Here is a 27,227-nt window from a genome sequence, read left to right on the forward strand (position 1 = left end):
TGGAAGCCAGATCAGTGATTACAAATGTGAGTAAAACGAATTAATTGAACAATAACGCCTTGAAAGTGTCAGCGTTACAATGTGTGTGAAGTGACTTATCGAAAGAAAGGAAGGTTTTATGTGTTTATATGCCTGAAACCTTAATGGGTACCTAATTAAAGATTAAATATTGTTATGATTTCTGAAATTGTAATAATGGTAGTTCTCTAACAATCTGAAGAATTTGATGTATGTTTTGTCCTTGAACACCATGGATATTTTGATGCACAGGTTACCGCCTGCCAAAAAGAGACAGGAAGGGAGAGAAGTTTGAATGGGTTCTAACCTGCTGTGGATAATGTTACCTGCACTAACATAACACTGTATCAATGGATTTTTCAACTTTGCAATGTGTTTGGGTCAATACCAAAGTGATGCTAGAGAATTAGGTCGTGCTCTGTGAAGATCTGTCAGCCAGTGCAAACTTTTTTTTATTATGTTTTTCTACATAACCACATATTGGTATGAAAACGATTGTATATTTACAGTATTTACAAATCGCATAACGTTTCAACAAACATTCCTCTCATTGCAGATCACTTACATCCACCAGCCAGCAGGTGGCGCTACACAGCAGCTCACCACAGGCAGGAAGCCTTTCAACACCATGAAGCCTTCACATAGTATTTCAACCTCAATACTATTTATTTACTACTATATATGAGAATAGATGGACCCTGTAGAGAGCAGTTTAGTTTGTCTGTTGCTGCCCAGTAGCAAAATAAGCATAGAGTTATGTGACACACATAATGAGTGTTTTTTATTTATTTAAGTGCTCATTTTGGGTTTTCATATCTTGTAACCCTGACTGCTTTATATCTACCTGCAGACCTAAAAGAATACTCCAGAGAGGAATATGTAGAATATGTCTGTTTTACTTCTACAACTCTACACTACTGTCTATGACTCATGTTCTAACAGATTCGTTTTCTTGTTGTTTTTTTGTGGACTTCACTTCACTGATTGATATAGGTTGCCCTATCAAAAGGTCTCAACTGATCCATGAAGGCTCTCATTGGGGGGTCTCTCATGTGTTTTCAATCCTTAAAGGTAAACCAAAACTAAACACATTTCCCAATGCACTTGAAGGCATCAATAATAAGCAGCACATAATGGAAAGTTTCTGACGTGTTGCACCTCTCAGCAGCAGTTTCTTAATAAATATCTCGAGTCCTTGCATGGGGCCAACCCCTTGCTTCAGGAGGCGTGCAGCCGGTTGGCCATGCTGCGCTGGCTCAGTCTGTGGGACTGGACCAGGTTCATATTTTGGGTCGCAGCCCCATTTTCATGCACCAGCTCTTCATCCTCCTCCTCTTTCCCCCCCATACTGCATTGCCTCTCCATTGTTCTCTGCTCCCGGGCCAACATGAGTACCATCTCGGCGTCCATCGTCTCACCATAGGAAAAGGGCTGGCACACGGTCTCCAGCAGGCCAATGACTGTCCCCAGCACTGCCAACACTGAACCCAGCAGGTAGACCTTCAGCAGACCCCGGCTGGGTCTCTGAGACAGAATCTCTCTGGCGAAGGGGATCAACTCCTGCATGCTTCCCATTTACAACGGTGAGACACAATGGTGGGCTAAGCGTAATACAGACCTGGAAAAAAAAAAGATTTTAGAGGTTATCAGCTGTTTTCAGATAAAAAATGTCTTTCATAATCCTTTTGATTCCACATCATTCACAATTGATGAGATTTTTTAAATGTGATTGTCTTTCCAGTGGTTGGACAGTGTATACTCTTTCATGTATATACATATGATATGAAATATATGTAAATGTCATCAACAGTTAATTAATTTGAAAATAGAAATTCAACACAATGTAGGGTATAGCAATGTAGGCAATTGATGACTTTTGCAAACACAGTGATGTTTTTTTCCATTTATGCATTTCACACACAGCACAAACACTAGTACTGAATACTAAATAATAAAAACTTACTTTGATTTAGTCTGGTGTTTGTTCGACTTACTTGTTGACCCTACTGAGCTCCAGTTTGTAGCAGAACACATCTTCCGTGGACACTGTCCTCATTTATAGCCCCACTCCCCCCACCCGCACAGTGTCACACAGCTGCTGAATATTCATGGTGGACTGTCAATGGAAATAAAAAGGATTTGAGAAACTTTGACCCAGGTCTGTGTTGGCTTATTGCAGTCGTCACTGTCACTGGTGCTATGAGTAATATTCCATTATAGTAGGGTTTACAATGGAGTGAGTGCTGTGTTATGAGTTTCATTCAAAGAATGAACAGTGTGTGAATATTGTATCCGTTTACCTTGTGAAGATAATGAGGACAAACCGGTACCATGCCAAATGTAAAGTACTGTACCATACCATGTACAGTATCATACCAACATGTTATATGTTGAAAATTAAAAGCAAGGGAAAAACAACCACAACTCGACCACTTGACAACGATGTTATACTGATACTTGCCGGCTTAGTATGTCTGTAACAGATTTGAAGACTTTAGACAAATAAGAACTATGTTGTGACATTGTTCCTTTTCATACTGAATATGACAGACTGTAAGAGAAAAATAAAGACCTTTTTCAACTTTAAAGCATCTAAACATGTCACAGTAGAGGCACAGAATATGAATATGAACCTAAAAAGGGCATAATAGTGAACCTTTAAAGTTCCTAGTCCAACTAACGTCATTATTTCCCCTTCAGAAAACTGATGCGACATCTAAAACTGAAACCGTTTGGCAATGTAACAGCTAATAGGGGTCCCCTTTAAATATACTGTGAAGTGTGTACATAGCACATTTATTGATTCTAGTTAGATGTTAGCGTGAATAAGTCAAAAGCCATGAATACATCAAAAGACCAAAAAAAGCAAAGGTAACAACAATGAACGTGATGTTCCTCAGGTGTTGTTAGGTTGGTGTGCACTGCTAGTAGCTATAGGCTGAAACCATACAGGTGATCAGGGCTTTCCATCCAGCTGATGGGAGTCCATGTGGATCTTCCACATCAACAGTCTCCAAATCAGGGGAAAGGTTGTGTAAATCGAGTCCTCTGCAGCATTTCAGCTGCTGTGACCTGTAGACAGAGTGGAACCAAAGAGAGGAGCAAACACAGAGTGGAACCAAAGAGAGGAGCACACACAGAGAGGAACCAAAGAGAGGAGCACACACAGAGTGGAACCAAAGAGAGGAGCACACACAGGCCCAATTCCAAACCACACCCTACCCACTCCCCCTCCGTGATGGAGTAAACTCCGTCTGTAGTCACACTCTCAGCTTAAAGAGGCTCCCTTCTTCCAGATGGAGGGTGTAAAAACAGCGGCAAGCTTTGGGATGAACTCCCCTCTCTCCAGCTGAAACAGGAAATGCCATCATTTTTCGTAACAACGGTTTCAAATCAGCATCTCTTGGATTAAAAATAACAAAAATAAAACCCTAAAATGTTTGTATGGCATATATTTTTAGTAAACATATTTTTGTTTTAAAATCTGATGTTTATAAACGGCTTCGTTTTTGCAAAAGTCCGTGTAAATATACACAACTTTTACCGTTTTCTAGACTAGACATGAGTACATTATCCTATGTTCAAACAAATAGGAAGTAACCATTAGGTTGTTAACATCTGTATGAAGATATTAAATAGCTCTTGTTGTGCAGTTTCAGGTGAAGTCAGGACCGATGCAGACTCGCTGTTGGGGGGCTTGATAACCCACTCCCCCTCCACACTCGTTGGTTTGGAACAGCACTTAATGTGGCGGACCCTCCGCGCGAACGCGCAAACGGAGGGGTAGTGTGTAGGGGGCGGTTTGGAATTGGGCCACATAGTGCTGACTCACATGGAGCAGCACTGAGAGTGCAGACGTGTGACGACACATAGAGAAGCAGAGATTACATGATTACATCAACTTGAATATGGGGATGGTATTGATTTCTGATTATTGTTTTATTGTTATTCAAATATTTAAAGAGAAAACTGGCATACACAATGAAAAATGTATTTTTCCATACCTAAACGTTTACTCTTTTTCAAGAGCTAGCTTTCTAGTGTAGTGTGATGTTAAATTTGCTTCAATTCGTAGCCCTGATAGAATTTATAATTTCACTGCAGATTGGCTGAATAAGATTTAGCTAAATAAGTGATGAATGGCTGCATGGACATTTCACATTTCAGAGGTGATTCTGTGCGTGCTGCCTAACTTACACCCCTAAATGAGAAGGAACCATCATAATCCTCAATATTAGTCACAGCTGTTCGTATGTCAAATGATTGTTGAGCCCATTATTCAAACTTTGGTGCTCCTGGCCCTCACTTGAATCTTTGGTTTACAATAGAGTGTCACAGTGAAGCGTCCTAAAACGCGGAAGTAAGCTGCGCATGGTTTCCTTAGACAAAAAAGCAATGCAATTTCTCCATAGGGTATTGGAAAATAGCTCGAAATGAGGTCTGTGGCTGACACACACTTAGGACGCGTCACTGCTGCACTCTATCTTGCCATTTGTAGCTGTGAGGATACAGCGAATCAAAAGTAAACAGGGCTCTGCTCAATTCACACCTTGCTCCATTTAACAGAGACATATGAGTACTGGGTCCACTCCTATTCATCATATATCTCCTCCCCCTGGGCAAAATCCTCCGTCACCGTGAGGTTCATTTTTACTGCTACGCCGATGACACACAGGTCTACATTTCCTCCAAACCCACCACTGCCCTCCCCCCAACCTCCCTCACCACCTGCCTTGAGGACATCTGGAGCTGGATGAGCAGGAACCTCCTGAAGCTTAACGTTAGCAAAACTGAGGCCCTGCTCATCGGCTCCAAATCCACCCTCACCAATTCACATAACACCCCAGCACCAAACATCGTCATCGACGGCTTCCCCATACCATTCGCTGCCCAAGTGAAAAGCCTCGGTGTCATTCTGGACGGCTCCCTCTCATTCGCACCACAAATAAAAAACATCACCCGCACCGCCTTCTTTCATCTTCGGAACATCTCCAGACTCCGCTCATCTCTGTCCCAACCCAGCACTGAAATCCTGATCCACTCATTCGTCACATCCCGGATTGATTACTGCAATGCACTTCTGACTGGCCTTCCCATCAAGCTCCTCAATAGACTGCAAATAATCCAGAACTCTGCTGCCCGGATCATCACCCGCACCAACTCATCCGACCACATCACCCCCATTCTCACTCAGCTACACTGGCTTCCTGTACGGTACCGTATTGACTACAAAAACATTCTACTCATATACAAAGCTCTCCATAACCTTGCCCCCATCTACATCACCGACTTCCTTCAGGAATACACCCCCTCCCGCACCCTCCGCTCTTCGTCCGTAGGACTTCTCACCGTCCCAAGCTATCGCCTCAAAACCAGAGAGACAGCAAGCGCATTTCGTGGCATCTGCGGGCAGTGGCAAGTACTTCCGGCATCTGCCACGGAGGCCGCTACTGTGGCAAGTATATGCCACAGATGCCACAACTTGCCGTGGCAAGTATATGCCACAACTTATATATGCCACAACTTGCTGTGGCAAGTATATGCCACAACTTGCCGTGGCAAGCAAATGCCACAAGTTAAGAGTTAAGAGAAGGTTTACGGTAGCTGCCACTCGCCTTCCGTGGCAAATGCTGATATTTAAACCCGTATTTATCGCGTAAAATGTCGCTGTTTTGGCATGACTTTATCGGACTGATCTGTACACAAGACTGATGATCTGTTACTGATGGTCCGATCATATTTTTCAAAAAGATTAAACATTACGTTCTATCGATTTTACTTGGAGAACGTGGTTTGTTAAAATAAATAAACGTGCTATTTTTATGATAATACTCAAATTTTATTAGTAAGTTGACATAAAGATCTAACATTGTTGACCAGAGGTGGGAAATAGGCTAACTTGTATACTCAAGTACTGTACTTGTGATTTAGAAATAGCCTACTTGTACTTTAGTTGAGTATGTAAATGGTATGTTACGTAGTAGGCTACTTACCCCACTACAATTCAGAGGTAAATTGTGTAATTGTAGCCTACTCCCCTACATTTATTTAATACGCTACCTTTAGTTACTTACTACAGATTCTGATTAATGATGATACATATAATCAAGTCTTAAATCAGACTTTATAGTTACTCCTGGAGTAAATTCACAAGATGCCCTACTACAGTATACAAAGTCATTAAAACTAGCTGCACCTTTACCAGCTTTGAGAACACTTTCATGATCAATCATTATAATGAAAACATGTCATATGCACTTTAAGTATATTGTTATGCTAATAATTTTGCGCTTTTACTTGAGTAAGATTTTAATGCATGACTTTTACTTGTAACAGAGTATTCCAACATTTAGGTTGGCTACTTCTACTTTTACTTCACACTAGAACCGCCAGGGGTCGCTGTATAGCCTACCTAAAACCACCAACGTGTCAAATGAACGAATGCATTGATTTTCAAGGTACAATATTATTTTATTTATCATACTAGAACACAATGAGTGTTGCCACTACTCGCCCTGGCATGTGCCTTGGCATTTGTGGCATCTCCCACAGAGGCCACTACTCTGGCATCTGTGGCAAGTATATGCCACAGATGCCACAACTTGCCGTGGCAAGTATATGCCACAACCTGCCGTGGCAAGTAAATGCCACAGATGCCACAACTTGCCGTGGCAAGCATATGCCACAACTTGTCGTGGCAAGTATATGCCACAACTTGCCGTGGCATTTGCGCATGCTGAACGGGAGTTGCCACAAGATGCCAGAGTTAAGAGAAGTTTTACAGTAGCTGCCACTCGCCTTCCGTGGCAAATGCTGATATTTAAACTCGTATTTATCGTGTAAAATGTCGCTGTTTAGGCATGACTTTATCGGACTGATCTGTACACAGGACTGATGTGCGATCTCTATTTTTCAAAAAGATAATAAATTATCATTTATATTCAATTTTACTTGGAATAGCCTACGTGGTTTGCTCAAATAAACAAACGTGCTATATCTATGATAGTAGGCTAAACATAGGCCTATATTGTAATAAAAAATATATATATTGGCAAGTGAGCGTTGCAACGCAAGCCCTTGGCAATTGTCGCTTCTTGAGGGGAGTTTCCACTGCTTGCTACGATAACCAGGTGTATTCTTACTAGTAAAGACAAATAATAAAAAAATAAATATCTGTATTGATACAGCAACGTGTACAATGGTGTTATTAGACTTGGCTACAGACTTAGGGCAGCACCATGAGAATGATAAATACTTAAATAAACATGAAGAATGTTCTCTTAAGCATGATACTCCAAGCAATCCTCATTTAACCGTATAAAGTTGATTTAATATGTTGAGGAAAGAGGGTTACAATGTAATATAATTACGCCCTTGTTAAAACGTTTTTTGTGCATCAGTAAAAAGGTTATATGTCATGCATGCAAATATCAAATCAATGTGTTGCTAATTAACATAAACAGATTTTGATATGATACGTTGTATTTACTTTATTTATCTAAAATGTTGAAATCTTTGCGTTACAGCAGTGATAAGGGATAGGAAACATAAAATAATAATAATAAAAAGAAACAGGAAATAATTACACATTATTAGTAGATATGTATCTACAGAGTATCTAAAGAATAAACAATATAGCCTACTGAATATGTAAGAATACACTATAATAAACCATCTTACTAAAACCAATAGAAACATATATTTGTCTTTCTTAACCCTTTCATGCATGAATTATGAAAGCCTCACTCGGGATTTTTTTACCAGGTGTTTTTATTGCTCTTGGGGCATGAAAAACAAGATTTTAACTTTAGTTTATTTTTATCTAGTTTTTTCAAATTTAGAACATTTAAAAATACATTTAAATACATTTTTTTATGGGTGATGTTTTATAATAATATATCTTGAGTATTATCATAAAAATAGCACGTTTATTTATTTTAACAGACCACGTTCTCGAAGTAAAATCTATAGAACATATAATGTTTAATCTTTTTGAAAAATAGAGATCGGACCATCAGTAACAGATCATCAGTCTTGTGTACAGATCAGTCCGATAAAGTCATGCCAAAACAGCGACATTTTACGCGATAAATACGGGTTTAAATATCAGCATTTGCCACGGAAGGCCTTCTCTTAACTCTTAACTTGTGGCATATACTTGCCACGGGAAGTTGTGGCATGGTTGTGGCATATACTTGCCACGGCAAGTTGTGGCATCTGTGGCATATACTTGCCACAGATACCACATCTGTGGCATATACTTGCCACAGATACCACGGAGTAGCGGCCTCTGTGGCAGATGCCGGAAGTACTTGCCACTGCCTGCAGATGCCACGAAATGAGCCAGGCCCTACTGCAAAACCATGGGTGCTCGAGCTTTCTGCTGCTCGGCTCCCAGACTCTGGAATTCCCTGCCCCTACACATCCGACAGTCTGATTCCATAACAACATTCAAAACCCAACTCAAAACCCACCTGTTCAAACTGCCATTTTCTTTATAATCTGTACCCTGTGTCCTTTTGTGTCCTTTTGTAGTCAATTTCCTGTTGTTTGTCTTGTCTTACCCCGGCTGATACTTCACTAAATCCACTGTTTTAATTTGTAAGGTAAAACTGTAAAAAATGTGTAAATGTTAATTGTACATTTGTAACCCTGTAAGGTGTCCTTGGGTGTTATGAAAGGCTCCCCCCAAAATAAATGTATTATTATTATTATTATTATTATTATGAGACAAATAAGAAACATCATTCAGATCATTCAGATTCTGCTGATGTCCCACAGGGGTATATTCTAGGCCCATTGTTGTTTGTCTTTGTGGTCATTGACTTTTGCAAATTGCATTTTCTTTATCGTGTCAAGTCTGGTATCTTCTGATTTTGGTTCAGTATATTTATAAACTTTACTAATTAATTATTTTATGACTGCATTTCCTCGGCTACATGGACATTAATCAACCGCCATTGGTTTGCTCTGTCATTAATGTTCAGATGTATGTCAGTACGGTTGTACATTTGCGTGGCAAAAACGAAGATTCAACTGAAAACGATTTGCTGTAATAGTATAAAATGCTTTGTGGCTAGCTCAACCCTGTCTTTAAGTTCCAAAAATATTATGTTCTTTACAAAAAGTTGTTCAGGAGTGCAATGATCCTCTCACATGTACGTTGTAATAACACCACACTAAAACCAATACATCCCTGTACAAAACATTCTCTAGACATGAAGAACACATAATCCAAAGTAAATAAATGCAGAAACGTGTTCAGGCACAAAGAAGTTTATTATGTGATTGTAATTTGTTTTGTTCTAGTTTATTTTCCCCACTGTTTCCCAGGTGCTTCCCAGGTATCTGCTCTGCAGTGATGTTTATCGGTCACCGATTCTTTAAAAAGGCAGTCATGGCTCAATTTCACTGTAACCAAGGGATCGGGTTGACAGAGAGGAAACAGCAGGATGTTACCAAGAATAATAAAAAGACAGTTATATCTGATCTCCTGTGTAATTGAAGTCGTGACCGTACATGCCTGAAGTTGTGTGCCTGTTTGGGTGTGTGTGTTAGTTGAGTCAGTAGACACACCCTACTTGGACTTAGTCAGTGTGTCTGAGGAGAATGGAGAAAAACATGACGTGTGTTTAGCTGCCCTCAGGCTACTATTTCTTACACAGAGGTGATGATCAGCAGCACTGCACACTCACAGTTAGCACACAGGCTGGGTAAGACCGCCCACAGGCATGTATCTGACAGGGTACCCCCCCCCCCCCCCCCCCCCCCTCCCAGAAATCTGCTTTTATGAATGGGAAAAACACAAAACAGTGTTTAAGTGTAACATAAATGTCATGATAAATAAATAGCCATTACAGATTCAAACTTAGGCATCATGTTTCTGATATGTTGAGACATGATAGTCCCCGGCGTTTAAGGAATGTTAAGGTTCAATGTGTTCTGCCAGCCACTGTGGGGAAGAATCTGAGCAAACAAAGAGCGGGTCCACCTTTGACAACTGAAAATCAAATTATTAATCGTAAACATTTTATTGTATTATTTTTTTTAATGAGTTTTTAAAAGTAATACTTTTATTGCGAATATCAAAAATGGCTTTATGGCTATCGATGTATTCTTAAAGTGTATAGCAGCTATATGCTAACATTAACATGTTCAAATGTTCACAAGACATGCTAACATGATGATGGTGCTGCATGAAAAAGTCAGAGGATTCCCAGAGTTCTCTGGGAGAGTAAATACTAGATTTTGTAAAGACATGTTTTAGCCTGCACAGTAACAAGAAACACATCTGCGAACATTTGATGTTTTTCTAACTGGCTCAATGAGCAGATGGAATGTTTGGAGCTCCGTTTAAGTTTTATATTTGAGGTCAGGATTGTGTTGTATTACACCTGGATGAGTCTTTTTAAGTTTGTGGTTTCCTCGTGTTGACTGTGTCTGCCTTCCTGTCTGTGTGTGTATGTGTGTGTGTGTGTGTTGATTCATGGAGTGAAGGGAGTGGAGGGGAAGGGTGTGACTCTTACACACAATGTGTCATAGCGCCCAGGTGAGACAGTGTTTATAACGCAGCAGCTTGGCAGCAACACAGTTATATAGAGCAGATAACAGAGCTGATAGCACACACACTGCAGGTGAGTCCCACTTCAGGAAATACAGACGACTGGCTTTGATTCTATTCGATCGTTCCCGCCTGCTGATATTTGTTTTGTTTTCTCACCAGACTTTTTCATAGGACGAACAAAACATGAGACTACTTTTACTTTTAGCTGGTAAGAATCTGTTCCTTTTTCCTTTTGTGTTCTCTTTCTGTTTCAAGTATGTCCTGCAACTTTCACCAGGTTTTCCAGCCCAACACTTCAGCAGCTGATTATATGCGTCTCTGCATTTTAGCAGAGAGTTGAAACGAACCTGATCTGTGCTGCAGTGATTGGTTGGAATGAAATCCTGCATACTCTCTTCGAATGATTTCACACTACTTTAGGGGAAATACTTAAAACACCTTTTTCTTCAAATTTAACAAAATAAATTATATTCGTAACCGTGTTAGTACAAATGTACAAATAACATTTATATAAAATTCAGACACAATGAGTGACATTGGCTGTGTCTACCCTTTGAGAAAGCATCCGTTTTGAGTACTGCAGACGTTTCATTGTGCTTCATTAGGGGTGAGTATATAGATAAATTAGGGAATTCATTTTAAAGGTTGGATTAGGCAGAATATCAACAATATAATCAGGTTAGGTTGGTTTGATAAAGTATCATGTGATTGAGGTCATTGTAGTAAAAGGCATTACATTTTACTGTTGAAAAGAGACATTCATATGATATCAAAACACTTGTATCACATTACTGTAAGGGTTTACATGCCTTTTAATTACCAATGTCATGGAGTTGTACGTTTTTAAAGTATTTATACTTTCCCATCTGCTGAGTAGAAAAAAGTAAATGTATTAATAAATGAAAGATAATTTATTTAATCCAGATAACACAACATTTTAGAGGATTTGTGGTGTGTTTTAGTTTAACAGAAACAATCTTTAACATTACAAACATTACTGCGCAGAGTGCAGGGGAAAGTTAGTTTGACTTCCTGTGTAGACCCACCTTCTAGGATTGGTCCTGCATGATTAAGGTCAGTATTTGCTGTGAAGTGTGATATTCATGTTTGTGAGGACTTACATTGTTCATATAGTTATAAAACCCATTGTAACGTTTCATTTCTTGTTGTGATGCCCCCTCCTGACAGCCATAGCTGCAGTATCACAGGCCCAGACTGACTGCTCTCAAGGGGCTTGTTACCCCCCCAGCAATGACCTCCTGCTGGGCCGGTCTCACAAGCTCCATGCCTCCTCTACCTGCGGCCTGACGGGCTCCGAGGTGTACTGCACCCCATACGAACAGGTAGGACAGTCCTGTGTGAACCATCAAAGATGTGATGACACAAGTGTCTCTGGTTTGTGTTACAATTTTATACAAAACCTCTAAAATCCCCTGTAATCAAACCTCAGTAAACGCTCCTGATCGAGGGAGACTGCTATGCAGAGCGGGGCTGCTTAAAAGAGCTGTTGGGTTAAATATGTGGAGAAGACATCAAAAAGGCACATCTCCCTCAAAAGCTGATATCAGTGAAACCACCCAGTCACGTCTCAGCCGGGCCTCGCATGGCTCTGTGCGTGGGGGGTCAAGGGTCAGGGTGACCAGACAGACAGGGGGAGGCTGCGGGGGTTTGGCCAGACTGTCCACAGCCCATTTGTGAAACATTCTAATTTCAATGCCAGGGCATCATGTTGCAACTGTTCTCTTTGACCAGCGTCTGAAAAATCAGTGCATCTGCTGGCTCAGCACAAACACCCTCTTACTGGATTTACATCTTGTAATAAGAGAGGGCAGAGGTCAAACAGTGAGCAAGAGTCATACAGAAAATGTTTTGCTCCAAAAGGGGAGAGAATGTGAGATAAAACCCAACAGATCATCTTTCATGATGTATCACGCTGACATTTTGTTTGTGGTGAAACTGCACTGGAACTTTGATGAATAGTTTCAACCCAGCTGCAGACGTTTAGTTACAACATCTAATCTTGTTGAAGTTTAAATGTGGTATTGTTTGTCTGCTGTGCTGTCAGAATTCCCCCAGACAGAGATTGTTTTTAAAGATGTGTTCTACAAGATTTTTTTTGTGGGCAGTATTTTAGTTCAATAATAGTCAAATAATAATTAAAAGAATGATGCAACACAGAGTGAGAAGGCAGCACAGGTCAGGAGCTGGACAGAAGCCCAGAGGTTCCAAACTGCAGTACAAAGTACCAGGGGTACTCGTAAAGTGTTTGTGTGTGCGTGCGTGCGTGCGTGCGTGCGTGCGTGCGTGTCTGTGTGTCTGTGTGTGTGATCCCACCTTCAAGATAGTTTCTCTGTAATGTTGTTGAACTCCTACCTTCTGTATAGTGTAATTAAAGTTCCTGCACGTTATAATAAAGACAGTACTTGAGTTACAGTTAATTAGCACATCAGACAAACCCTCCTCAAGACAGAGCATCCCATCAGGACGTGTGTGATGTTGTGTAACCCTCGTCCCTCACAGTGTGTGTTTACAGCGCCTCAGGGCATGGATAGCTGTGTTGGGTGGGGACTCTCTCTGACTGATCAATGCTTTCCCTTTTTGTAATACCTGAGCCGCACCTCGTCCAGTCAGGGAGGGGCCACAACACTCAGCTGTACCTCAGCGCTGACACACACACACCAACACACACGCATAACTACCAGTAAAGACCCACAATAGTAAAGATAAAAGCCCTCACTTCCAGCTTGGAGGGCCAGTCCCATCTTGTTCGCTCTGCGTCATCACGTTGCTCCGAGCAGCTCGTTTAGTAACAAATAATAATACTTAAAACCCGATATGATTATGATATTACCAATTTGTATTTTTAATTCTTGAAGTAAACTATTTTTTTGCCTCCACGTTATGAAAGGAATCCAGAATGAGAGAAAAATCTTGATGAATTCAAATAAATGGGGTTGCGTTTCAATACAGCTAAATTATAGGAATACATCAAACTCTCACACACTTTGTATATTACACGTATCATGTACCCCTCCTATTCCCGCATACACTTATCCTTTCCAATGTGTTTCTAACACACTTTTTTTTTTGTAATATTCTTAATGTGGGACTATTACTTTAAAAGTATTTTTAATGTGTTTCTACCATAATAACATGTACAGTTGGTGCAACAGCAGTTGGCAATAACTAAATGCAAACAGTGTGTGTTTGCACGTGTGTTTGAGGTGACGGACCTCAGTGCCAAAAGCCACAAACCTTCGGAAAAGGCCTCCACATGAAATCACTTTTAACCCACATATGTCAAGTTTATAAGCCTCTGAGCTAACTGAGGAGAGGTGGTGATCAACATGACATGAACACAGCCAAGTTTGTAAGAGTTTAATCCTCTCATGTCATTAAAATAAGATTCACTGTTTTTTTTATAAGAAAAAAAATAGTGATTACAATTCAATGCTTATTTCCTGCTTATAACGACAATGTTTATTTTATGCTTTCAAGCTTGAATCATATTGACTCATCAAATACAAACACATGAAGTGTCACGGTAATACTCATCTTAAAAAGACCTTTCCTCAGTTAGCTTTGTGGAAACCGGTGTTGTGCTGCTCGAAATAATTTTCAAATTGTATCGGGTTTGTGTGATTTGTATTTTATAATTAATTTGTGTCATGTTCACTAGTCAGGTTCCACAGGTGTCACAAATGGACTTTGCTCCAGATGTACTTGTACTGTACTGTAGCATATTATTTTTTAATAATTCATTTTTCAAATTATGAATTATTTTTTGTATTTCTTTATTTTCTTTGTCATAACAATTTTTCCTCCTGATCCCCCCCTGTCATGCCTCCACGCCCCCCACTTTGAGAAACACTGCACTAATTAAAAGAACACAGACTAAAACAGCAACGTACAGACGAATCAGATGACTAAACATGATCTTAGAATATATTTTAACATATATATTTTTTGCATATTTTGGGAATTATTATTTGCATTACTTTCTGCTGACACTAGGTGGGGCTGTGCCTGCCCCTAATGACGAGTCGCAATGCATGCACAAATATTACAATGCAGTTCTGTGGGAAAGTGTGTTGATACTGATGTTTGTTTGTTTTGTGATTCTTAGAGGAGGATGAAGTGTTGTCCATGTGACTCCACCAACCCAAACGCTCGGCTGGCCCACACTGTCCGGGATGTCCTGTCCACCGCCGGACCGCAGAGATGGTGGCAGTCCAAGAAAGGTGGGCACAGAAAGAAATAAAGAGATAAAGAAAGAAAAATAGTGCTGTCCTCTGGCTGTTGGAAACCAAACGTCATGAAATCTATCTGAAACATGTATTTGAGTATTAAAGTATTTCTCTGTGAACATGTGTGCTGCTGTGCTGTGTTTCCTGTAGAGGTGACCCCGGTGACCCTCCAGTTGGACCTGGGCAATCTGTTCCAGCTGGACAACCTGCAGCTCAGCTTTAAGGTATGCTGGATCACATCAACACAAATAAACACACTCACTTCTGTCTATTCTGTTGTTAGATGGATGTTTAAATCTTCTTTAGGATGGTATTGTATCTTTGCATCACAGAGCATTTGTATTTCTCTGCAGGGTCCTCGTCCCAATGCCTTTGTTATAGAGAGGACTCTGGATGACGGCAGAGGGTGGCAGCCTGCCCTGTACCTGGCTACAGACTGTGCAAAATCTTTTCCTGGCATCCCCACAGCAAGTCCTCTGACTTTGGAGCACACATACTGCTACACACTGCCCCCTACTGGAGCAAGCCCATATCAAGATCACACCGTAAGGCTTTACCTTTTTCAAGGCTCATTTCTCTAAATGTTTAGTTTCTGTCCGATTTTAAAATAAGATCAAACATTATTTACATTTGTATTGTTATTAAATTGAAGAACTGTGATGTCCTCGGCGTAAGAAGACCTTGTTTCAGTGTCTTGTTTTTTTGCTGCTTGTGGGCAAACAATTTGGCCAAATTCAGTGTAAGGTGTTTTGCTTTCTTTAGAAAATATCTAGGTAGGTTTTAAGGCAAAAAATCAATAAACACTTTGTAATTTGTGTGTGATTTGAGGAGTTCAATTAACTTTAATTATTAAAAATAAACACCTTTACAAACTAGATTTCATTCCTACAGTTTTGTATCTGTAATTGTGGAAAAAATGTGTAATTGATTTAGCTTTAACTCATGATAAATGTGATGTTTAGTCAAGTATACACACAGTTCCAACCTGTTAAGGCCTGGGCAGGAATGCATTCACAAAGAAAGAAAAAAAATTGTGTTGTGAAATAAGAGCAAATCACACTGTGAAGGAAAACAATGATGTTATATAAATTAAAATGACATTTACTGTAAATGTCTCTTTTCCAGATCCAATACAGTCCTTTGCGTCAGTATGCCTATGTTCCAGCTTCCAAAAGCCAAAAGATTGAAGGTGAGTCTCTCAATTGTCTGTCATGAATGAGTTCACTGGGTCACAGGGTACGCTGCTGACCTGCTCTCTCCCCCTCAGATGTGTCGGGGGTGACGGGGCTGAGGGTGAGGCTCACAGAGCTGGGCGAGGTCCCCCGGCTGCCAGGCAGAGCGCTCAGCAGGTTCTACGCCCTGAAGGAGATGAGGGTGGTGGGCAGCTGCATGTGCCACGGACACGCCAACCGGTGCCTGCCAGAGGCCTACAGCAGCCCGCAGGCCAGCAGCATACAGGTATGTGTGTGTGTGTGGGGGGGGGGGGGTTGAGGAAGGGGGGGTTTATGGAGTTGCCGGTAGGCAAATGTTTTTCTTTATACAGCTTATTCATGCTTTTGGTTTATTTCACAAAAAGTGAAACGTTGACTTTAATTGAATGTATTATGTCAGATTTCACATAACTGTATTAGGTTAGTTGAGTGCAAAAATAATAAGTTGCACTTAATGTTTTTACTTAACCTTAATATTATTGCTTTCAACTAACATAATACAGTTATGTGAAATCTGTTGACATGATACATTTAGTTAGAGTCAACGTTTCAGATTGTTCAGTGAACTATGCTAAACCCAGCTTCGACCCCAAATGTCTCAGAACCGTATTCTCAGAACTAAGACTTTGTTTATTATTATTTTATTTGCTGCAGTGATCCTTTCTCTGTGTTGCTCTGCAGGTGAATCATCAGTGTGACTGCCAGCATCATACAGCAGGTGTGAACTGTGAGCACTGTGAAGACCTCTACAACGACCGTCCCTGGAGCCCTGCAGAGGAGGGGGACACACACGGCTGCCAACGTAAGACCTGCTCCTGCTTCACCTCCTCTAAACAAGCAGGCGATTAAATAAAGTAGTGAGCAGTTAGTAGAAGAAGTTACTTTACATAAGGCTACAGTCTTGCAGTGGTGTAAAGTAACTAAGTACATTTACTCAAGTACACTTCTTATGTACAATTTTGAGGTACTTGTACTTTGGTTGAGTATTTCGATTTGTTGCTACTTTGTGCTTCCACTCCACTACAGTTCAGATGTAAATGGTTTACTTTTACTCCACTACATCTATTTAACACCTTTAGTTACTTTAAAGATGTGGATGAATGATGTGAAATATAATCAAGTGTTAAATCAGACTTTAGTTCCACCTGGAGTAAATCCACAAGCTACCCTGCAGTATACAAAGTCATTCAAACTAGCTGCACCTTTACCAGCTTTGAGAACACTTTAAAGATCAATCATTATAATCAAAACATACAGCTCTGGAGAAAAATTAAGAGACCACTCCACATTTTTCTTAAATCTCAATCTCTACAAAGGGCAGCCATTCCATTGTAACAGAGTATTCCTGTACTGTGGTATTTCTACTTACTTTTACTTGAGTACAAGATCTGAGTACTTCTTCCACCTCTGCAGTTTGGGTGAGGTTATTTACTGTATTTATCATTGCTAACCTTGTACGTTGATATTGGCATTCACTGGTGTCCAGCTCTGTCACGGTGGAGGCTGAAAACAGGAAATCTGATTTGTACAAGTCAGCATTTAAACATTCATACAAAGGCAGAGGCTGCCTGCCACACAAAGTGCTCCTGCTCATGAGACGAGCCTTCACTCACACACTGAAGCCTTTTCTGATTTGGGGTTTAGTTTATTGGACATGTTGCCTGCAGTGGCTGGGGTTCAAATATCAACAGTTAACTAATTATTACTGTTTTTTTCTCCTCAGGCTGTGAATGTAACAACCACGCTCAGCGCTGCCGTTTCGACGAGGCGGTGTACGAAGCCAGCGGGCGGAAGAGTGGAGGTGTGTGTGAGGGATGTCTGCACCACACCACTGGGCCAAAGTGTGACCAGTGTGCCCCAGGCTACCAGCCCAACCCCCGCAGCCACATGGACCGCCCTGATGCCTGCCTACGTGAGTAGATCATCAGTGGGATGGAAAGCACTCTGAACATTATGCTATGCAACACAAAACAAATCTTACAATGGCATGCATGTTTGAATTGAGAATGCAAAATGTTCAAAATATTCTCTTGTATAACATCCTTGTGTTGTTGCTACAGGCTGTGTGTGCAGTGCTGAGGGGACGATGAACGGGGGCCGGTGTGACGACAGCACAGGTCTGTGCCAGTGTAAGGTGAATGCTGAAGGGCCCCGCTGTGACCGCTGTAGGAGAGGCTACTACGGCCTGAGCACCTCCAACCCTTTGGGCTGCTCCAGTGAGTATAACATAATAATAATATACTGTATATCACACTTTGTTTCACAAATACTAGCTCAGCCAGATCAGAGGAAGGGTCTCAGTGCATGCTCCTGAATTTGAGAATCCTTAAACACATAATCCCAAGATATCAGATGTTTCACTCTTCTTTAGCTTCCATTTGAAACCTTCATTATACTATCACTGTTACTGCAGTGGATCACTCAGTCTGAAGTGTGTGTCTGGGGATCTTCCTAACTGCTCCTTCTTTGCAGAGTGTTCCTGCTCTGTGGACGGCTCTCTGACAGAGGTGTGTGACCCGATCACCGGCCAGTGTCCGTGTCGTCCTCACTTCCACGGCCTGACCTGTGAAGTGTGTTCTAAAGGTTACTGGAAACCCTCTCTGTCAGGACGCTGCACCCCCTGCAACTGTGACCCCACCAGGTCCTACAGTGACACATGTGACCAGGTACCACCTTTGACCCCAAAGAGTAATAGAACATTTGACTGAAATACCAGTACAAATGAAATTCAATATAAAATCAAATCAGTTTTAAAAACGTTTCCCCTAATCCCTTAATCATTCCCAAATGATTGTTTCAACAAAACCTTGACTCTAATTAAATGTATTACGTCAACAGGTTCCACATAATTGTACTAGGTTAGTTGAAAGCAATAGTATCTAGTTAAACCTATTCTTTTTTTATTTAAACTTAATATTATTGCTTTCAACTAACCTAAAACAATTGTGTATGATTTGTTGACATAATTCATTTAGTTAAGTCAACGTCTCTGTTTTTTTAGTGTATCAGTGAATATCAACTGACAATGTGACTACACTGAAAACAGTACTGACTATAATCAGCTCCGTTTCCTCCTGTCTAGGTGACCGGTCATTGTCAGTGCAGACCGGGCTTTGGAGGCCGAGGATGCACCGAGTGCCCCGACAACACGTACGGAGACGCTCTCATCGGCTGCAAGCGTGAGCTCTCTCTCATTACTCCCAGTGGCGATCCTAGAGTATGTGTAGTTTTCTGTCTTGGTTAAGGTACAAGTGTATCTTGTTTAATTGTTTATATTCAGTACATGTTGGATTCACATTTAAGAAAGGTTCAGAATCAGAATCAGGTTTACTGCCAAGTAAGTTTACACATACCAGGGATTGGTCTAGCTGTGTATGGTGCATACATAAACACAGTTAAAGAAGATACCTTGTAAGAAAAACAACCCCAAAAAAAAAACTTTAATAAAGAAACTATTGTAACATAAAAATATAGAGAAGTATTTACATGAAATATTGATAAACCAAAAACAAAGGATAACAAATATAATATAATATGACAAAATACTCAGAATAATAAAATACATTAATTATGTGCATTGTTACGAAAATTGGAAAGCTGTGCAGATATTAAAAGAGGTAGCTCTGTATACAAATGTGAAATACATTCGAAGGGTTGTGCAGGACTGACAGTACTTAATTGAAATAAATAATAACAAGATATTGTTCACTCACAGATCCCGTGTTTAGCAGAGGCTAATCTGGTCTCAGTTATGTTTTTGTACCAGATTACAGTCCCAGGTCCATTCTTAATTGCTTATTTCAAGACATGAACCAAGGCTGCTGTAGTGGGGTGTACAGGGGGGCTTCATTCCAACTAAAGCAGGCCTCTTCAAGGCTACTATATCTGTAATCATTGTGTCTAGCGATTCATGTAAAAATATATTTGGACATTTACGTGGAAAATGCATTATAACAGCATGTACAAGTGTGGTCAGTGTGTAGTGATATCTGTCTTGTTATGAAATTATAAAAATGCATATAAAAAATTATAATAATTAAAATGTGTATTTATATTTATTATATATAAACTGTTCAACCAAAGTATAATGTGTAGATTATTTTCAGTTTATTATCGTCTTGTAATGGTCTCTTCCTCCGCAGCGTGTCGGTGTGATGCTGAAGGAACACTTCCAGAAGTTTGTGATAAGCAGACCGGAGTGTGTCTGTGCCGGCCGGGCGTCACGGGGCCCCGCTGCGACTCCTGCAGTCGGGGACACTGCGACTCCTTCCCGGGCTGCACCACATGTCCCTCCTGCTTCTTCACGCTGGACGCCCAGAGACAGAACCTGAGCACAGCCCTGGGGAGACTCTCCCCCAGCATCCCTACCAGTCCTGGAGGTTCTGGTGATCTTGGAAACTTTGGACCTCGCGTCCGGGTCCTGGAGAACAGCCTGAACCTGATCCGGGGATCCATCTTTCTTCCACTCAATACCACCACACAGATCGATGAAGCTCTGTCCAAACTGGACAAGCTCAGGTAAGGCTCCACAGAGGAAACATGGGAATCCGCTAACTTCTGTTTTTTTTCTCTAACTGGTGCCTAATTTTGTCTTGCAGGGACCAGGTGGACAAGGTTAACAATGAGCTGTCACCCAAGGAAAGAACTCCTGGTCTTGGCTCAGAGCTGGACAAACTGCAGGCTCTGCTGGACAGTCTCACTCTGCAGTACAAAGCCAAGAAAGATGCAAAGGACAACTCCGTCAGTCAAAACAATTCCGGTCAGAAACAAGGACACACCATCACCGCTACACACTACACCTAGTGACAGATCATTGTTTGCAGTTATTTGTGTGCATGATTTAACCCTCCTGTTGTGCCCGGGTCAAATCTGACTGATTTCATCGATTTGATTACATTTAAATTTTGGAATACATTTTCAGTGTCTATTATTTGTATATTTACTGCAGTTATTCACGTAAACCATTGGTCTGAGACATTATTTACCGATTAAAAGGGTGTTAAATAACATTTTGTAGGTTTTAATGTTAATATAAGAGCAGTTGAAACAGACCGATCAAATTTGGCGGAGAACACCAAAGTTACAACAAAACAAGAGGGTAAAATAGACTCTCTCTTATGTGGCTCTAATCAAAATGCACCATTTCCACAATTTCTCTCAAAAATACGTTCTTATATGGGAACATCGTAGAATTTACTTGTGTTTTGTTTAACTGTCCCATTAGGAGCTTTTTCTACCATCAAGAATGCCTACAATGAGTCTACCGATGCAGCTAAGAAAGTGGATGACAGCAAAACCCCAGTAAAGGAATCAGCTGATCTGAGAAAAGAGACTAATGACATTCGCGACCAAATACAGCCCGCCAACACCAGAGACATAGCCTCCCGACCGGACCTCACTCCTGCTGCCAGACAGGTGACTGCCAGCCTCAGGCAGGGAGACAGATACAGTGTGCTTTGTGGCACGATCAGTGTTGGAAGAAGTAATCAGAAATTCAGCAATATTACATTCAAAAAGTACAAAAGTATCAGCTTCAAAATATGACAGTACCAAAAGTAAAAGTACTACTTTGCATGATAGCTCATTTTAGAATCTTATATATATTGAGTTAATGGGTTACTATTATGATTATTGATTTATTTGTATAACAACTGGTATGTGATGTAGAGCTAATTTAAATAACTGTATATGCTGTTGGATATCTTTAACAAGAAATATATATCAGTTTATTTAATAAGATTTCTTATTACCTAATTATCTACAGTAAACCTAAAAAGTAACTAGTAACAAAAGCTGTCAAATAAATGTGGTGAAGCAAAAAGTATAATATTGGCTTCTAAAATGTAGTGGAATGCAAGTAAAAAGTAGCATAAACTGAAAATACTCAGGTAAAGTACAAGTAACTCAGAATTGTACTTGATTACCACTTAATACTAATACTACTTTGTTACTATCCATCACTGAGCATTATCAAAACTACAGCTTTGAAGATACTGGTTGATTACTTTTGCATTCATTGAGAATTGTATCAACACCTGTTTGATGACTTTTTCCTACAATGAGACCATGGCTCCTATATTCTCAGGTATGTGGCAGTGTCCGCTCAGAGCCCTGCACCCCTCTGAAGTGTGAGGGTGAAGACTTGTGTCCTCCGGAGGGAACCCCACCTTGTAAAAAGGGCGAAAAGTGTGTGGGCGCCCTGCCGCTCAGCAAGAGGGCCGACGCTGATGTGAAGGATGTGAAGGAGCGACTGGACCGGCTCTCTGGGAAGATCACCGATGCTGCAGAGAAGGTTCACACACACTCCAACACTTCTGCTCTGGTTTTACAAGCAATGTTTTCAGATTCTATAGGTATTGTATAACACAACATCAATCCCTTACAGCTCCAGGATGCACAGGAAAACACCAATCAGGTGAGACTGATTGCAGAGAAGCTTTCCAATAAGATGAAGCAGGCCAGAGAAGATCTAGAAGACGACTTGAAGGAGACACGTGATGTTGTGAACGATCTCAAGGATTTCCTATCAGGTAAACATTGTTGTGGTGCAGAATATAGCGAGAGGAGGCTGGTGGCCCAACACATACAGTACATCTGACCCCCTCCCCTGATATATGGAAGGAAGATTCCAGGTTCAGGTTATTCCTTTGTTCCCATTGGGAGATGCAGGTAAAAGACAAGGGATCCGTTATGACACACGTTTTAAAACAACACAGACAGACAAATCTCTCGCATTGCTTCCATAGCACCCGACTGACACACTGCTACAACTTCTTCATTGGTGCGAAGGCTGCTGCTTATTTCTACACTTAGCTCCAATATAGAGCTGGACAGCCGCTGTAACTGTCTGAGGTTCAGGCTCTCCTGGTTCCAGTACTAATTGGCTAAGCTGTTTCTGTTGTTCTCTGTGCAGACCCTTCCTCCAACCTGACCCACATCCAGGAGGTGAGCGACTGGATCCTGAAAGCCAAATTACCTCTCAGTCTGGATGCTCTGAAGAGGAAGCTCAAGGAGCTGAAGGACCTGGCCGCCAACCTGCCTGACAGCACGGCCGTGCTGAAGGAGGCGGAGCCACAGCTGGAGACAGCCAGGAAACTGCTGCAGGAAGCCAAGGATGCCAGGTGGGCTTCAACCTTCAGGAGCACACTGCTGACGCTTCAGTCTGTTTAATAAAATATACGTATAAAAAGGCCAAGGTGGAAAAACTACAGATTTTAGCCTAAATGAATAATGAAATTATTAACAAGGACATGTAGTGTTACATCACAGAATATATATCATTAAACAGGTTGAAAACATTAATCAAGATGTTGACATTTTTAAACCACAATCATTTTGTACGATACATTATAGATATAGTATTTTCAAGTCAAATGTTGTAAGATTGTTCTTTTTTTTCTAGCATCATATCTGTTCTAGTTACGTTGAGTTTAGGATAACAAATCCAAATTCCAAAATGGCACACACAGATCTTATTATCCTGTTACTAAGACTGAGATAATTAACATTTAAGACTTCATCAAAAGTTGCCCCTATAGTTTTTATCAGGAATACAATTTAAATCAAAATGTAGAAATACAGGGGCCTCCTTCCTCTCTTCCCCAGGATGCTCTGCTGTGTCTTTTTGTGATGATTTATGTCAGGTTGATGTCAAAGTTCTCTCTCTGACTACAGGGATACGGCACTAGGAGTAAAGGACGGTGTGGATGATTTGCTGGAAGGCATCGTCTCGGAGGAGGGCTCCCTCGCTGACCTGGATGTCAAACTGCAGAACAGCATGGATCTCATAGAGAACCTGAGCGACAACCTTAACAAGGTAGGACACATCAAACGTAGCTGACGTTGGGCACATTCATTCCAAAGAAAGAATGACTGAGCTTTGGTGGTTCTCTTCATGCAGACTAAAGAGCAGCTGATCCCGGCGGAGAAGACTCTGGATGATGTGTCAAAACTGATAAAGCCGATGAAGCCTCAGCTGGACGAGCTTAAAGAGCTGCTGAAGAACGGAGGCCAGCTGGCTGAGGATGCACAGGAAGATGCAGAAAAGGCTCAAGATGAGGCAGATGCTGCTGAAGAGGTGGGGGACCTGCTCTGCCTTTTTTTAAATAAACCTTTAAGTTAACAAAGAGGACCTAGAACCATCTGGGGTTGAGGTTATAGCTGTTGGCTTTCTTTATTCTACTAAACTCAAGTGTCTCAAATACTTGGTCACACCACTTACATTCGTATCAACGTCAGCGGCGGAAGAGTCCTCAGCTCTTACTCTTAGGTCAAAGTTACAATACCACTGTAGAAACAATAATATATATGTTATCACTGGATTCCAATGAATGATCTATTAACTTTACAATACAATTTACAGCAGATATTTTACATTACATTACATTTTTGTAATAAAATGTTGTACCTACAAAGTAACTAATATTTTCAAATAAATGTAGCGGAGTAAAGAGTAGAATGTTTATTTTCCAAATTGTAGTGGAGTAGAAGTATGAAGTAGCAGGAAAAGGAAATACTCAATTTAAATATAAGTACCTCATATATACAAAGTCACTTTCCACCAATGAGTAATGTACTATAAATCCTGAAATGAGCTGAAACGGTTTTTTTTCATTTGCAAATGTCTGCTGTCAGGGTACGTCATTAAGACTTTCCCGGTAAGGAATTTGTTGAAACATTTAGGAACGCTGTTATTGTTGCTGGGTATTGTTGGAGAATTCAAATATGTGTGTGTTTCTGTGTGTGTGTTTGTAGGACCTGGTGCCTTTGGAGGAGAAGCTGCAGCAGCTGAAGGACAAGGCTGCGGCCAAGGGCCCGGAGGGGGGGGCGGGGCCCGTGGGGGACAGGCTTGCCAAGTTAAAGCAGGACGCTGGAGAACTGGCCAACACCACCGACACCATGACCGAGGCTCTGGAAGGTACTGTAGAGTGCTGGAAAGTACAAGTAAATTTACTCAAGTACCATGCTAAAGTACACTGAAAAAACTTCAATTAAATGTTTAATGTCAACACATTTCACATAACTGTATTAGGTTACATACTTGTACTTTACTTGAGTATTTCCATTTAATGACACTTTATTATTCTACCCCGCTACATTTTGGAAGCAAAGATTGTACTTTCACTCCACTACATGTATTTAACACTAATAGCAACAGTTTACTTAACATATTAAAACATGTGATTTGCTTATATGATATGATGCAGTACTGCACTACCAATTCAAACCAGTATTTTCATTTTACGTATCTTAAATTGGCTTCATATTGACAAACTACAACATTGAAATGCCCTGATATGTATTTGTTAGTGATAAAAACAGGATATTAAATATGATATCAAAAATAGAATATTGTGAAAGGACTTTTACTTTTGATACTGTAAGTACCGGTACATATTGTTTCTGTACTTCTACCTAAGTAACATTTCGCACATCTACTTGTAACAGAGTATTTTAAGACCATAGTATTTCTACGTTTACTCAAGTAAATCTGAGTACTTCTTTCACCTCTGGTAATGCAGCGCACCAAACCACAAAGTGAGTGGTTCAACTTTTGATTTCATTAACCTTTTAGTAATGTTAGTCACTCTCAAATAAGAACACTTTATAAATAAGTCTTCCTGTCTGCTGAGGGAGGATTTGAAACGTTTCACCATTAAGCTGAAGGTCATTTCACCGGGTGAATGTGAGATGCTTGATAAATACACCCAAACTCTCCCCTCTGATTCGAAGAGGTTATAAGTAAGGACTGATCTACATGCAGTTTGTCCCTAAGTCTCACTTTTGGCCTTCTGGATATTGCCGGAAATAAACGTTTTTGTACTTTTTTTTGTTTTTCCATTTTATGCTACTTTATACTTCCACTGCACACAAACTTTTAGAAAACCAAATGTCCTACTCTATTCTGTAAAGATCCACTAAATTCATTTGAACACTCATAGTTACAGGTTACTTTGGACAAATGAAAACACATAATATGATGATATGGTACGATACTGTGCTGTACTACTAATCTACGCAGTATTTCATTTATCATTTACATTTATCTAGACTTGGTGCACATTGACAAAGTACAGTACATGTTTAAAAACAGGATAATATAATAATCATATTTATATGATACTGTGAAAAGATCCAATTTTCATAACGAGTTACTTTTGAAACTAGAATTACACTTTTATTATTCAGAATTATTAGAGAACATGTGACGACAAAAACATTGTCACATATAGACACCAGACGTGTTTTACAAAGCAAGGCACAGACAATGACATAATAATACCAAGGGAGACAGTAGTATTTGTACTTTGACTTAAGTTGTTCCTGCAGTGTTTGATCACACCCTCAGTCACTTCCTCTACTTTCTTTTGTTCAGGTAAAGCCGAGTCCCTCAGGTCACTGCAGGACGAGATCCTACAGAAGTCCTCACAGCTTGAAGGGCTGGATGTCAAGCTTAAAGATCTTTTGGAAAAGCTTCGTCGGAAATCTGCCATCTGCCATGGCTGAGAGGCCCGCAGGCGCCCCCCCCCCCCCCCCCCCCCCCCACACACACACACACACACACACACACACACACACTGCTTCTACTGTCAGGAAGAAAGCTGTCACTTCTTTCCTTTTGAACATTGCTATAACTCCTGTCTATAACATTATCCAGGGCAGTTCAATGAATTGTGGGAAATGTAGGACGTGATTATCTGGAGTTGAATGTGATAGAAGGAGGGGGGCAGAAAGAGGGTTCAGGAAGACACATAACTGAGTACTCTTTATCCCAAAATAACTCTATTGAACATTAAAGACCATTGTAAGTAACAGTGCGTAAATACTTTTAAAAGTACCAGTATTATGACATTATGTAGGTGCATTTCAATATTTGGTCAAACACATACTGTAGTGATATTTTGAGTCCATCAGTTTCATTTTCATCATTTAGCACTTTATTTGAAAAGAAAACACAGCTTCTGTTTTTATGAGAGCGAAGAGCAAACCCAAATAGGATTTATTTTTCAGCAGCAATACTCTCCACTGTGAACATTGCACCACAATTATTGTATTTGAATAATACAAAACGGAAAAAGGGTGAATGTTAACTTATTTATTCTTTGTATTGCATCTGTTGTTTGTGCAGAATCTGTAGTATTTAAATAAAGGTGTTTATGACTTTGATGCATGCGTTGGAGCTTCATG

The 27,227-nt window shown here is 40.5% G+C and overlaps 3 protein-coding genes across 7 annotated transcripts in view; 2 read left to right on the forward strand and 1 right to left on the reverse strand.

The window, feature by feature from the left end:
- Positions 1-671, forward strand: part of LOC307040461 (uncharacterized protein) — a 53,130-nt gene extending 52,459 nt beyond the window's left edge. For 2 of the 3 annotated variants that reach the window (XM_079683307.1, XM_079683309.1), the window contains one exon: positions 575-671. The gene's annotated coding sequence lies outside the window, so the exon portion shown is untranslated. The remainder of the gene's footprint in view (positions 1-574) is intronic. The other variant, XM_079683308.1, reaches the window with a different exon arrangement.
- Positions 453-2,089, reverse strand: LOC307040463 (G0/G1 switch protein 2-like). Of its 2 annotated transcripts, none has more exons than XM_079683310.1 (2): positions 1,982-2,089; positions 453-1,636 (listed from the first exon to the last, which is right to left on the reverse strand). In XM_079683310.1, exon 2 carries the CDS (start codon positions 1,591-1,593, stop codon positions 1,237-1,239), a length of 357 nt encoding a protein of 118 aa, XP_079539436.1. In that variant the 5' UTR covers positions 1,594-1,636; positions 1,982-2,089; the 3' UTR covers positions 453-1,236. The 2 variants fall into 2 exon arrangements, with proteins under 2 accessions (XP_079539436.1, XP_079539437.1); XM_079683311.1 differs by having other exon boundaries at positions 2,013-2,065.
- Positions 2,090-10,550: 8,461 nt separating this feature from the next.
- lamb3 (laminin subunit beta 3) lies at positions 10,551-27,206 on the forward strand. 2 transcript variants are annotated; one of them, XM_079681893.1, is made up of 23 exons: positions 10,551-10,652; positions 10,742-10,790; positions 11,771-11,925; positions 14,709-14,823; positions 14,980-15,053; positions 15,183-15,374; positions 15,955-16,018; positions 16,097-16,287; positions 16,722-16,842; positions 17,764-17,952; positions 18,101-18,256; positions 18,513-18,706; positions 19,123-19,219; positions 20,183-20,558; positions 20,639-20,799; positions 21,265-21,455; positions 22,126-22,332; positions 22,426-22,570; positions 22,954-23,161; positions 23,715-23,856; positions 23,941-24,117; positions 24,795-24,957; positions 26,416-27,206. In XM_079681893.1, the coding sequence occupies exons 2-23, from the start codon at positions 10,766-10,768 to the stop codon at positions 26,544-26,546; spliced, it is 3,474 nt and encodes a 1,157-aa protein (XP_079538019.1). In that variant the 5' UTR covers positions 10,551-10,652; positions 10,742-10,765; the 3' UTR covers positions 26,547-27,206. The 2 variants fall into 2 exon arrangements, with proteins under 2 accessions (XP_079538019.1, XP_079538020.1); XM_079681894.1 differs by lacking the exon at positions 10,551-10,652 and having other exon boundaries at positions 10,653-10,790.
- The last annotated feature ends 21 nt before the right edge of the window (positions 27,207-27,227 follow it).

Source organism: Notothenia rossii, assembly GCF_949606895.1.
Source record: "Notothenia rossii genome assembly, chromosome: 5".
Classification (NCBI taxonomy): Eukaryota; Metazoa; Chordata; class Actinopteri; order Perciformes; family Nototheniidae; genus Notothenia; species Notothenia rossii.

What these genes read in the sequence shown, in the direction of transcription:
- LOC307040463 (XM_079683310.1), bottom strand. Translation starts at nt 1,593, where the DNA reads ATGGGAAGCATGCAGGAGTTGATCCCCTTCGCCAGAGAGATTCTGTCT.
- lamb3 (XM_079681893.1), top strand. Translation starts at nt 10,766, where the DNA reads ATGAGACTACTTTTACTTTTAGCTG. An exon ending in ACTGCACCCCATACGAACAG is followed by an intron (nt 11,926 to 14,708) that starts GTAGGACAGTCC and finishes TGTGATTCTTAG; the next exon opens with AGGAGGATGAAGTGTTGTCC. An exon ending in AGGCAGATGCTGCTGAAGAG is followed by an intron (nt 24,118 to 24,794) that starts GTGGGGGACCTG and finishes GTGTGTTTGTAG; the next exon opens with GACCTGGTGCCTTTGGAGGA.